The sequence below is a fragment of the Cryptomeria japonica genome, chromosome 2, assembly GCF_030272615.1.
Source record: "Cryptomeria japonica chromosome 2, Sugi_1.0, whole genome shotgun sequence".
NCBI lineage: Eukaryota > Viridiplantae > Streptophyta > Pinopsida > Cupressales > Cupressaceae > Cryptomeria > Cryptomeria japonica.
The window spans coordinates 502,904,734-502,918,939 of record NC_081406.1 but is presented as its reverse complement, the minus strand read 5'-3'; the positions used below and the strand labels follow the sequence as shown (position 1 = coordinate 502,918,939).

Genomic DNA, 14,206 nt, shown 5'->3' with positions numbered 1-14,206 from the left:
AATTTGAAAAAAAATTCGGATAAAATTCGCCTTCTATAATTTTGTTTATTTTAAAATACATGTATACTTCTAATAAATTATCAGAATAGCGACCCTTGTTGGAGAAAATCCGAGGGCGACCCAGCAGTTGCAGACACTCATGACCCAATAGATACAAAGCATATACAAAGAATATCCACGACCAGCTGAGTTGTGTTTAGAGGCGGATAGCAGTGCTTTATAGAAGAAATTCGATTAACTTTGATTTTTTTTATAGAAGTTTGAAATTCGATTAAATTCGAACCTCATCCATGAAAATCGCCGTATCCTGTGACTTAGACTACATCTGTCAAAGAGTCTGAAAGTAACAAAGGGCAACAAAATAGTTTGCAAAAAGGAAAAAATGTTTTAAGAAGAAGCCAGACATAATTTATAAAACAAAAAGAAGAAGAAACAAATCCCTGTTGCTTAGCAGGAAAACATATCATTGGGATTAATGATCATCCCATGGTCTCCAAGGACATCTCGTAGAATGTCATCTTTGTAGCAGTAATATTAATGTTAACAGTATTTTGTACATTCACCATAGAACAAATATATATATTAGATAAGCAAGGAATACATATTCTACAAATGGCTTGGAATCATTTCATTTAAGTTGTAACAACTTAAATGCTTCACCTTATTTATCACAGGGGGGTTGCTGCTAGAGCTTTACATTTGTCTCGTGGAATGGAGAAGCCGAGTGGAAGAGTCACCTATACGGTAGTGCTTGAAGGATTGTGCAGATTCAAAGTGCTTGAGTTGAATGCAAAGGGTGCTTACCATATTGCACGAGTTTCAGGACTTGATATGACAAGGACAGGTAAAATTTAAATCTTGGTATATTTCCATTTACGGTCAATACTTCTGAATGCATTGAATACTTTTGTTCATTTTTTGGAGCACATTTCTTGTAATTTACTGTTCACATTAGCAATATATCTTTAGAGAAATAAGCAAACAATTGCGTACATTTTATTTAGATGTGTTGCAGTAGATAGTGCATGATTAAACATAAATAAATTAAACACAAGAAAGTGTATAAAGCATAACTTTTGACTCACAATATGATGGTAAAATTGCATTTAAATGCATAAATTAACTCTTCACATGACTCTTACATGTTGCTCTTTTACATTTGTTTCATGTATCTTTACATTATCCACCTATGTGGATTGTCTTTTGTTACACAATTTTTTTATAATCAAAATTTAGACCTTTGATCATCACTCTCAGCACTCTCTATTAATGATTAAAGTCATAAGCAACTGACTGTGAAATTGATACCACCACTGCAGATGTCTCTTTTTACTTTGTGATCCATGTCCATGCTTAGTGCTTAAGAAATCCCAGTCAAAATTTTTAACAGTCTTCAAAACCTCCGCACTCACTGTGACAGTCAATGTTCTAGAGACGGGCCTTGTCATATGGTGTCTTGCCAAACAATCAAAAATTAAAATAGATTTTTTTCAGTTGGAGATGCCTCTAGACTTGGATCATCTGAATTACACTCGTCTTTGGATGTCTGAATTTCCTTCACCCCTTCTTTGATTCTCAATATTAAGATTATCTAGATTCAACAGTGAACAGATCAAACAGACTTGACAAGTCATTTCATAGTATATAGAGTTGTATTCCCTTGAACTAGACTTAACCATGCATGAATTTTTATTTCTATCATTTTATCAACACTTTTAAAGCATCTCTTCTTTGTCTTCATTATTTTTTTGACTGTATGAATATCTGATATGAGTTTGTCATATACAGGCTTTGATGCCATAAGCTTCAATACCACTTTTGATTCAACTTTGTTGTCCAACTTAATTCAAGACTTTGAATTTCAGCTTTTAAATACTTAAGCACTGGCAATTTAAGTTCTAAATTATGACAGATTTCTTATTTTAACCATAATGCATTCCTTTGGTCAAAGCTATAAACTTTCCTCCATAGGCTTGATTCTACTAGCTTAACTAAAAGTCTCCTTTAACACTAGCTGCTAGTGTTACACAATGCTACATTTTTGGGGGCGGAAGTGTGTGGAAAAGGGACAACTGTACAAAAATAATACATTTAAAAAATGTCAATGCAAATTAAACTTTATCTGTAACTACCAAATTTTGATTAATTATTGATTTGTAGACAAAATGTTGAAATGGAAATAGATTTATATAAATTACTACCTTGCAAATTTAAAAAAAAAAAATATATGCCAAGATAGACTCAAATGGGTTTTTCTCTGCACTCTGACTCTAGATGATCCAACAAGTCATTGGCCTCTATCAATGTCGCCATACACAAAGTTCAGACTATCAAATTAAACAAAACTGTGTACTTGTTTACCCGTTTTCCCATCTTTGTAATTAATTTATATAGCATTCCCTAGATGTGTAGACAATTGTGTTACTGGTCCTTTTAGCTATTCTGGAGTCTTTGAAGTTTGGAGCTGAAAACTCCTTTGGAAAACAACCAGTTTTTCTCTTCCACCATGGCATTGGTCATACAAATTGTTGACCTGCCCTTAGCCAGTTGAATATGCTTTCCCACTGGTTGTCAGTCTCAACTGACAACCATTTCTGCATGGTGACACAGTTTTTTAGACTGACAACCATTTCTGCATGGTGACACAGTTTTTTATTTACTATGATAACTGTAGGTGGTACAATTGTCTGTTTAGAGGCTCGAGCGACCCCTTGTCTGTTTCTTTGAGAGGTTTTCACCCTGAGACAGAGACCTTAGAGAAGATCTTTAGTGATACCCTTCTTTCAGCCATACAGACATTGAGATATTGATTGTCCCTTGGATACATCTGATCACACACAGATGAAGTTAAATCAGTGAGAAAATGGTTTTGAAGATGTTTCCTGCTAATGAGCTAAAATGAATATTTGGTAAATATTCTTATTTGCATAACTAGGTTGCCCCTTTTATTATGGGGGCATAATTGGTAAAAAATTATTGTTGTATTTACGAATGATCATGAAGATCATTATAAAGAATTACAAAGAAATACAAAATAGAAAGTTTCTAATAAGAAACTAAAATTACAATATATTACATTATTGAGTATTAATAACTTAGGAAACTATAATATTAATACCCTCCCTTAATGCTCAATCTATCAACTACACCAATAGACCCCTTGAATTTTACAAACTTATCTGTACTGAGGGGCTTGGTGGGAATATTGGCTTGCTGCTCCGCTATAGGAACATACAGCAACTGAATGGATCCGTCTTCAACCAATTGTCGAATGTAATGACAATGAAGCTCTACATGTTTGGTTCTTTCATGGAAGACTGGATTCTTGACAAGTTTGAGAACTCCCTGATTGTCAGAGAACAAGGGAGTCGGACCTGCTTGAGATATTTGCATATCTGCAAGCATCCAGCGAAGCCAAATTGCCTCACAAGCTGCCTTAATTGCTCTTCGATATTCTGCTTCTGTCGAGGAGAGAGCCACTGCTTGCTGCTTCTTACTAGTCCAAGTGACTGCACCGGATCCCAAACTGAACACATATCCAGAGGTTGACTTCCTGTCATCAACCGAACCTGCCCAATTTGAATCTGTGAACCCACTGAGTCTAGGATCATTACTCCTAGTGTAAAGAAGTCCATAATTAGAGGTGCCTTTCACATAACGCAACACACGCTTCCCTGCTACCCAATGATCAGCCTTGGGGGCTGTCATGAAGCGTGAAATGTAGCTCACTGCAAAACTGAGATGAGGTCTAGTAGCAGTAAGATAAATGAGACTGCCCACTAGTTGCCTGAATTGTGTTTCATCTACAGGAGGAGAATCAGACTTGGCAGACAACTTCAAGCCAGTCTCCATAGGTGTGGAAGCAGGTTTGCAATCCTGTATTTGAAACCTATCAAGCAAGTTCTTGGCATACTTAGACTGAGAAATAAAAATGCTACCATTAGTTTGCCAAACCTCAACACCTAAACAATAATGGAGAAGCCTCAAATATGTCATTAAAATCCTTGCACAGATCCTATTTGATTTCTGCAATCAAATGTGCTGAACTGCCAGTAATGATCAAGTCATTCACATAGACAACAAGAAAGAGAATATCATCACCAGAGTGTTTGATATACAAATTATTGTTAGAAGGGCAACGCTGAAAACCATGAGCAACCAAGTACCGATCGATCTTAATGTACCACGCTCGAGGAGCCTATTTAAGCCCACAGAGTGCTTTAACGAGTCTACATACTTGATGTTCTTTGCCGACGACCTTGAAACCAGGAGGCTGTGTCATGTAGACTTCTTCCTGCAACTGACCATTGAGGAAGACACTCTTAACATCCATCTGATGGACTTTCCATCGAAACTGAGCTGCAATAGCGAGAAGAAGACGAATGGTACTCATCTTGGCAGTAGGAGCAATCCTCATAATAAATGCCCTCCTGTTGTGTGAATCCTCGAGCAACTAATCTGGCCTTGTATTTATCCAAGGTACCATCTGCATGATACTTGACCTTATAGACCCATTTGCAGCTAATGGGTTTCTTCCCTGGAGGAAGATCAGACAGAACCCTGGTGTTGTTCTTTAGAAGGCTTTGGTATTCTGCATCCATTGCCTGTTCCCACTCTGGAATCCCTTTTGCTTCGGTATAAGTCTGAGGCTCATAAATGCTATGAATGTTGGCCATGAGAGCAAAGTTAACTGTATTTTGCTGCTTGCCCTTATTTCTGGAAGATCTACCTGTTGACGTGTTTTTTATGACTACGTCTAACACAGAATAAAGTTGCCTAATGGTCACTTCACTCTCTCTTGATCAAAGCACGATTGCATGCTAAGATTGCAGAAAGTTCAAACAATCGACTCCAAGGTTCCTTTATGCTACGGACGTGACTCAGTTGGCTGATGTGTTTGCTGGTAATCCAAGGGGCCTTACGTTTGCATCATTCTTTCACTTCTTTGTTGTGGCTGGAACTCCATCATCAGATATGGCAATTCTGTGATGCTGCTGCTTCGAACGGACTAAAATGAACTGAAAGTAAAAGGGAAAGGGTTTAGAAGGATCTAAATCTACTCCTAAGGGCAGTGATAACAATGAATAGTGCTTTGGTGGACAAATTCCAAATAAACCAAGCTCTGCTTTGCCAAGATCAACTACAACTCCGCAAGAACCGGTGCAATCTTCTGGGGATGCTAGAGGATTTTCAAATTGAGAAAGTACATTTGAATACCCAAAAACAACGCAATCCAAACGACTATCCACAATTGAACTCAACACAAATTTAGTGGGCTCAGACTAACTTTACACTGCAACTTACAATCAACAAGATGCAAAACGTATGAACCATGGAAATTCATCAGACACCATTACATTCTCCATTGAAATCAAAGCACTTTGCTACTTCTACTCTAAGTGAGGAAGGTGAAACCATGCAAGCTTTGAAAAAATAACTTAAGTGGACACCATCAAAGAACAATGTTTCACCGTTATTATCTCAAAACTTATCGCAACAATTTCATACAAGGCTCCCTCCTTTACAAATGAGGGGGGTCACCCCTTTATATAGGCCTCAAGCCATGATTACATGCAAAACCCTAATTAGGGTTTTCCCTAAAAGATTCTCCACTCAAGATGCAGCAAGGTGGGAATTTCCAATTAATAACCCATCATGCCCATATACAATTAATTCAAAAGTACCCAAAATAGCATCCATTGCGCATTAAATGCACCACCTCCTTCAAATTCGCCCAACATGTGTTGAATATTCATCCATGCAAAAATCACCCCATTATGCCATAAATGCACCATCATCTCTTGAACGTGATAGATGCATGCAGAAGGAATCTACCATAAATTCAACATGCCATGATCGGGTCGCCATTTGGTCAAATATTCCGGTAATAAATATGCCACTCTACTACCACGTGTTCAATAGATCCTTGCCATGCAAGTGGACCTCGCCTTGCAAGTGGACCTCGCCATCATATATCTGCTCGTGCATATCTGGAATTGTTGGGGAGGGAAAATTCGATTCAGGAAGAATTTTCTTGAAGTCTCCTCATCTTTCCTTGCTTGAAGAAGGTTTTCCATCAATTTTCACCACCTCCTATTTTTTAGGAACTTTGCACAAATTAGGGTTTCAAGTCCAGGATGAAGAGAATTCTTTCACGTATCCATATCTTCAAAAATTTCTAAATTTGGAGGTCATTTGAGCCCTGAAAATGGATTTTTCAAATTTTTCCCTGGGGGGAAATTTCTTGTTTAGTTCATCCCTGATTCCTTCCTTGCCTTAGAAATTTTATCTTCAATTCATCCTTGGGTGTGATTTCTTGTTGTGGAGGAATTCTCCTTTGGAAAGGAATTTGTTCCTTACCCTTTCCTGGAATTTTGTCCCGAAGGAAGGAATTTTCGACACTTAGCCAATTTTTTCACTTTATTGGAATTTCTTCTTCTTGGGCGCAATTTTGACTTGGTGGAGGATTTAGTGAATTTTGTGAATCCTCCATGCCTCCTTGGTTTTGGTGCCTATCCTTCATCTTGGGCGGAATTTTGACTTGGTGGAGGATTCAATGAAATTTGTGAATCCTCCATGCCTCCTTCATTTTGGCGCCTGTCCTTCATCTTGGACAAAATTTTGACTTGGTGGAGGATTCAGTGAATTTGTGAATCCTCCATGCCTCCTTGGTTTTGGCACCTGTCCTTCATCTTGGGCAGAATTTTGACTTGGTGGAGGATTCAGTGAATTTTGTGAATCCTCCATGCTTCCTTGGTTTTGGTGCCTGTCCTTCATCTTGGGCGGAATTTTGACTTGGTGGAGGATTCAATTAAATTTGTGAATCCTCCATGCCTCCTTCATTTTGGCGCCCGTCCTTCGTCTTGGGGGGAATTTTGACTTGGTGGAGGATTCAGTGAATCCTCCATGCCTCCTTCATTTTGGCGCCTGTCCTTCATCTTGGGCGGAATTTTGACTTGGTGGAGGATATTTATTCTTTCCTGTTCTCCATGGATACCTTTGCTATAATCACTATGCAATGGATTTCTTCATTTTTTATGAATTCCTTGAGGACCTCATTTCAGCGCCTTATTCATGCCTTGGGCGTTAATCTCTTTTAGGCGTGGAATTCTAAACTTTCTCCATTCTCCTTGAGCACTCCACTTTGGCGCCCTCCCTTGGAGTTGGGCGGAATTTTTACTAAGTAGAGGAATTCACAACTTTTTGTGAATCCTTGAGACCTTCTTTTTAGCGCCCAAGTCCACAGTTGGGCGAAATTTCACCACTAGAGGATTCATGAATTTCCAAACATTTCCTGACCTGCCTCATCTAGCGCCCAATCATTTCCTTGGGCGGAATTCTTCATGCATGGAGGATTTTGATGTTTTTCACAAGTTCCAGGCTCTTCGTCAGGATATATATATGAAATATAACATTTAAGTAAATGCAATTTCTAGATTTTGGAAGATCTTTCAAGTTTTCAGACTTAGTCAAATTTCAGGCCATTTTCGGATCAGGATGACATTGGTGGATTGATGTGAATTTCTGGACTTGGATGATTTTGCATGCTTTCCTCTTTCGGAATAGGAGTTCCAAACTTAACCATTTTTTGATCCAACTTGTCTACCTTTTGACTCTTCCAGATTTAGAAATGGTCTTCAGGAACGTTCAGTCTTCAGCGTCTTCAAAGATATTCAGCTTTCAATGTTTTCTTGTGAAGATCCTACCAAAAATAGATTTTCCCAAATAGTAAGTGTTTCAAAATGTCAAGGTTTGGGCAAAATAGGTCAGAAAAGCACTTACTAAAAATAGAAACTTCCTAAAAATAGAACTTACTAAAAATAGTAAGTTTGATTTTTGGCAAAATGACGACATTCCGGGACTCAGAAAAATCCTAAAAATACGGACTTTCTAAAAATAGAAAGTTGCTCTGTTTTGGCTCAAATTGTATTGGGAGGCTCCTTGCAGGGTCCTAATTCCATTCGTATGTTTAGTTTCTTCAAAACCCTAACAGAAACCCCTAAAATCTAGGACAAAAGGCAGTACCCTTAGAAAAGACAAAACAAGCCCTAGACTTCATTAAATTTGCTCAAACGAAAAGTAGATTTAATCAATATGACCCCCAAACACTTGCAAAGTAGAGAGACTAACGAGACTACTGCGAAAAGACCCCAAAAACGCAAGCCAAAAGACCGAGAGGGCCTAAAAAGTAGGGGGTCCCCATTTGGAATGGGGCGATGTGTGAAAACGTCACAACACTACCCTCAATGAGCTCATCAGGACGAAGATCATTGATGGTCTTAGCCCACCACTTAGGTCGGAGAGTAGATGTGCCAACATCAGATGGAGGAGGAATAACTGGAACTGGAGGTGGAAGAGGATCTGGAACAGGTGGGAGATTAGCATCATCCAGAGGAAATTCAGGTAGTGCATCATCAAATACAGAATCTGCATCATCCCTCCCATCAAGTGAACCAAATGGAAGACGAACACCTAAATCATAAGCCTTCAAAGGTGGATCCTCAGAATTCTGCTTAGAGGAGGAAAGCTGAAATGGTCCTTGATCTTCATCAAAGACAACATCGCGACTGGAGATGAGATGATCAGTGTCTACATCAATCAGCCGGTAGGCCTTATGGTTGTCACTGTATCCTGTAAACATAAGCTTCTGACTCTTGGAATTCAACTTAGAGTGCTTCACATCTAGAATCCAAACATATGCAAGAGAGCCAAAAACTTTCAAATGACTGATCTTGGGTTTGCGACCAGTCCAGGCTTCTTTAGGAGTCTTCCCTTTAACAACATGAGTGGGAGACCTATTAAGGAGATAGACTACAGTAAACATTGCTTATGCCCAATACTTATTAGGAACATTTCTGTGTTCTAGCATAGACCTAGCCATTTCTGTAATGGTGCGGTTACGACGTTCTACAACGCCGTTCTGCTGAGGGGTGTATGGTGTGGTTAACTGACGTTTTATGCCATGTGTATCACAGAAAGTGGAGAAAGCAGTAGAACAAAACTCCCCCCCATTATTAGACCTAAGAGTAATAATAGAACAATTAGACTCTTTTTCTACCAAGGCCTTAAATTTCTGAAATACAGGAAACACATCTGATTTCTGTCTAAGAAAGTACACCCACATCTTATGATTGTAATCATCAACAAAAAGTAAGAAATACCTGCACCCAATAACAAAAGTAGTATTCATTGGACCACATACATCAGCGTGGACCAACTGCAGTACCTTAGATGCCCGCCATGAGTCACCATCCTTGAACGGTGTCGTGTGTTGCTTCCTAGCCTGACAAGCTTCACAAGCTCGCTGATTCTGAGTTTGAATTTCAGGTAGGCCATGTACTAAGTCTTCCCGAACAAGTTGAGCAAGATAGTGAATGTTCAGGTGACCATATCTCTAATGCCATAGACGGGAAATAGAGGAGGATTTTGCTGCGAAGGCATGCTCAAGATTATCACCTGTATCCACAAGTCTATAAAGACTATGATCCTCAATACCAACAACAACTGTAGTGCGTGTACCAACAACAACTGTAGTGCGTGTCGCACGATCAATAATAGAACACTTATGTGCACTGAAGATGACATCAAGCTGAGGAGAACGCCACATAATCTGACTCACAGAGAGAAGATTCAGTTCCATGCCAAGAACGTAGTACACATTGAGGAATACATGAGATTCCTCCCACCAGACTGTATCTGAACGTTGCCCTTGCCGACAACTGTATACTACTCAACTCCTCCAAAAATAACTGAATCAGTATAGGGAGTGAATTTTGTAAACCAATCACGCCTTTGAGTGAAATGCCGAGAAGCACTAGAATCAATGTACCACGCAGAAGATTTCACATGGTCTGCAGGTCTTTTAGCCATGAAGGCATAAAAGGCAGATTCTTTCTGCTCTGTGTTCTCAACGAAATTGGCCTTAGGCTGAGACCCTCCCTGCTTTCGCTGTTCGGAAGCTATCCAATTGCGACAATCCTTAATCAGATGGCCATATTTGTGACAATAATTGCGTTGAACCTTTTTCTTTTTCGAGCCTTCCTGTGACTGACTAAAGCCCTTCGACTGAGAGAACTGAGATGACTGAAATTTGCCTTTATCCTTGTGAAAGGATTTGGCTGCAAATGCTTGCTCAGAGGAGGATGAAGTGGCACCGCTACCAAACTGTTGTTTCCAACGATCCTGCTGCAAAACTTTGGTGCATAACTCTGGGAATTTCAGATCAATATTCGTAGACGTAATGTTGAGAGTCTCTATGAAGTGCTTGTAGAATTTTGGTAGACTTTTGAGGGTTATGACTACCATATTCTCTTCCTCCATTTTCCGACCAATAGCTTCGAGCTGATCTCGAATGTCCTTTATCTTTGTGAGATGCTCCTATAAGGACATGCGTTCATCCATCATGATGGAGAACAATCGGTTCTTTAGAAAGAACGCTCGACTTTTGTCGAATGTCTCATGCAACTCCTTCAGATGCTTCCAAATTTCTGAGGCTGATTGACCAGAAGGAATCTGAGGTAGCTGGTCATCTGTGACAGAGAGCTTGAGAAGCATGACAACTTCCCTATTGCGGTCATCAAATTTGTCTTGATCGACTCCGATTGTAGAAGGATGAGATTCTTTTCCCAAGACAAGATCATCTAGGCGGCGATATTTGAAGATTGTCAGCATGCCTTGCTTCCAATTGTTATAATTGTTGCCGTTGAATTGCTGACTGTCTTCCAACATCAAGTTGGTCAATGACGCCATCTTGCACGTTTCCCAATGCACGGAAAACAAAAAATCAAAGAAGAGGCGATAGCACGGAATACAAAGCACAAATCCCAATGCAAAAAACAGAGGCAAATACAGGTACAGACTTCAAAAAATAGATGAAGTACGACTGACACAAATTTCGAAATTTTTTTACGGCTGACCTAGAAAAATCCGAAGACAACCCAGAAATCCTTGCGAAAAACCCAAAAAGAAGCTGAAATCAGAATTGAAATCCGTTGGCACGAAATTCAAGGCACAAAAAACGATGCACCCGCAAAATTCTAAAAATAACCCAGTTGAGCTCTCGAAAAACCCACCAAGAATCTGCAATCAGAAAAAAATTTCGACTTGTTCTAAAGGGTAAAAACCCTAATCGAAAATGCAGATTTCCATCCAAAAATGGTAGAAAAACAAATTTGCAGGTGGAAAAAATCGCGTCACGCGCAGAGGATTAATGGCGTCGCAGGATGAAGGTCTGGTTAAAAAGAAATCCGCCACAGAAAACACGAAGAACATTAGAAAAAACCGCCTGGAAGAAAACCCTTTAGAAAAAAAAAATGAATTTCGAATTCTGGAAAAATTTTAGGCTGAATTTGTTTTTTCACTGATGAAATTTTTTTAGAAAAAACAAATTTTTTCTTTCTGCTCTGATACCATATTATGGGGACATAATTGGTAAAAAATTATTGTTGTATTTACGAATGATCATGAAGATCATTATAAAGAATTACAAAGAAATACAAAATAGAAAGTTTTTAATAAGAAAGTAAAATTACAATATATTACATTATTGAGTATTAATAACTTAGGAAACTATAATATTAATACCTTTACCAAATTGAGGTGAGGCAGCATATACTAAGTTACTAACCTTAGTCCAGGCTTATCCAATCAGCCTGTGGAAGATGCATGGGGATAAAGTTCAGAGTTCAGGATGTCGAAATCATTCTGCAGTAAACATTTACTATATTATTTATGATGTGCTGTAACTTCAGAAGAAATGTTTTAATTGGCCAGCTGCATAGACATTGAAAACGATGTCATAGATAATCTCTCTCTCTCACCATATTTACATCTTATCTTTGTGAAATGATAATTTTCAAGCTTGAAAACATTTTATATACACAACATTTTCATGCTTTGCCTTCTCTATCTCTAGTTTTTGTGTACTAGTTTTTTAAATATTCATCATTTTGTGTTTTTGGCATTTAATATGTTCTTATTTGGCAAAAGCTCAAAGTTATGGCAAGTGACCTAACCCTTATTGCCATGTCAAAATTGCACTGCTCTCACTTGACAGGCCAGACTGAAAATGTAATTGTGTGTTGTAGAAACATATACAAATATCTTTCTGCCTAAATTTCCCTTGTTTGTTCAACCAGATCTATTTTTAAATTCCCTTGACCATGTTAAGTTGGATCTATTGTCATGTGTTTACTACATGCAAATATTGAATAATCGATTGCTCAAAATAATCGAATGAATTAATTGAACTATATACAAACGTATATATAGAGGTTACAAGATGATGTTCTATAAAAATAACAGATCGTTAAAGTGAACTACTAAAAAGCTAAACGCTAAATTAAGCTTAAAAGCTAATTAAATAAAAAGCTAATGACCATTAAACAAGGAACTAAAAATAGGTGACTAAAAATATAATTAAATATTCTAATACCCTCCCTTAATGGTCATTTTGGTGACTAACTACCCTACAGAAGACACTGTAGGTCTTTTGATCACAAATGGAAAGAACACTCTGCTGTGGTGGAGACCCTCCCTGGATGTGCAACCTGATGTTGGGTAACCAAATTGAAACTTGAAACCACGATTTTGAGGAAAAATCGGCAAACCCTCCAAAACTGAAGATACAAATCATCATTTTTGTGGAAAAAATGGTAAAAAACCCTGAAACTTCGCATGGCAAGACTCAAAACATCACGTGGTAAGACACCAAACATCACGCGGGAAAATGCTAGACAATATCACGTGGTAAAATCCTTATTTTTGAGGAAAAAATCAAGCAAAACCCTCCCATGATTTTTTATGGTGAAAAAGCTGAAAACCCACAAACAATTTTTAAGGAAAAAATTATAAACCCCAGAAATAATTTTTAAGGAAAAAAAATTATTAAAACCTGCGGAATAATTTTTTTTAAAGGACAAAAATTATTAAAAACCCGTCCATGATTTTTTTTGGAAAAAATCAATAAAACCCAAAATAATTTTTTTAAGGCAAAAAAATATTAAAAACCCCCCCAAATTTTTTTTTTTTTTTTCAGGGACAATTTTTAAAACCCAAAAAATATATATTTTTTTGTTAGAAAAAAAAATACCAAAAAAAACAAATTGTGACAACCTTACCCGCGATCAGATTGTCGTAGAACATAGAAGAGGCATCACGAAAAAACTGCCCATCGCAGCTATAACAGGTTCCAGAGAAAACAAGACCACACACGCGGGTTCAGGAAAATAAAAAATTGCTGCCGGAAAAGCGTGAAAATCACGCCAAAAAGCAGTGAAAATCGCCGCTGGAACCCACGGAAGCAGGTTGCGTGCAGAAAACGAAAAGAACCCACTGTGCTAGAAAAAAGGCGTCGGAAAAATGCGACTTGCAGAATGAAGAAGATCGCAAAAAAACCACGGAAATGTGACTTCAGACTCGATTTGCAAAAGTACTGCCACGAACTCCTTCAGAAATCCGACCCAAAAAAGCACCATACGCGGAAAAAAATCGCGAGATACAGAGAACACGGGAAGAACAAAAATCGGGTGTGGTTCTCACGGAAAACACCTGTGAAACCCTAGCTCGCGATTTTAGAAACTATGGCATGAATTTTTCAAAAACCCTAGTTTGTGATTTCATGAAAAAGATCTGCGATTTTGGAAAAATTTTCACTAAAAATCTCAAAAGAATTTTTAGAATTATAAAATTTTCCAGAAAAATATACTCTTTCACCAAGCCCGAAAAAATCTCCGTCTGCTGCCCTGCAAAAAAAATCCCAAAAGTTCACACGCAAAAGCGAAGTACTAAACCCTCCCAAAATCTTGAGCACTCCCGTGAGGGAGTCAAACCTAGACCGGCTCCCGCTCTGATACCGTTTAAAAATGATTGTTCAAAATAGTCGAATGAATTAATTGAACGATATACAAATGTATGTATAGAGGTTACAAGACGATGTTCTATAAAAAGAATAGATCATTAAAGTGAACTACTAAAATGCTAAACGCTAAATTAAGCTTAAAGGCTAATTAAATAAAAAGCTAAATGACCATTAAACAAGGAACTAAATATAGGTGACTCAAAATATAATTAAATATTCTAATAAATATAAAATTGAATATTCTTTTATTGGTCAGGACAAGTGTACTAAGTTGACATTGGATGATTGAAATGACATTTCATATTGTGTCTTATCATTGAAATCATAGATCTCGATGCATATCTTAAT

The 14,206-nt window shown here is 37.9% G+C and overlaps 1 protein-coding gene across 2 annotated transcripts in view; it reads left to right on the top strand.

Annotated features, from left to right (window-relative positions):
- LOC131078914 (lon protease homolog 2, peroxisomal) overlaps nucleotides 1-14,206 on the top strand; it is a 54,177-nt gene that overhangs the window by 3,386 nt on the left and 36,585 nt on the right. For both annotated transcript variants that reach the window (XM_058016750.2, XM_058016751.2), the window contains exon 5: nucleotides 675-844. In XM_058016750.2, the coding sequence (XP_057872733.2) occupies nucleotides 675-844 (170 nt within the window). The remainder of the gene's footprint in view (nucleotides 1-674; nucleotides 845-14,206) is intronic.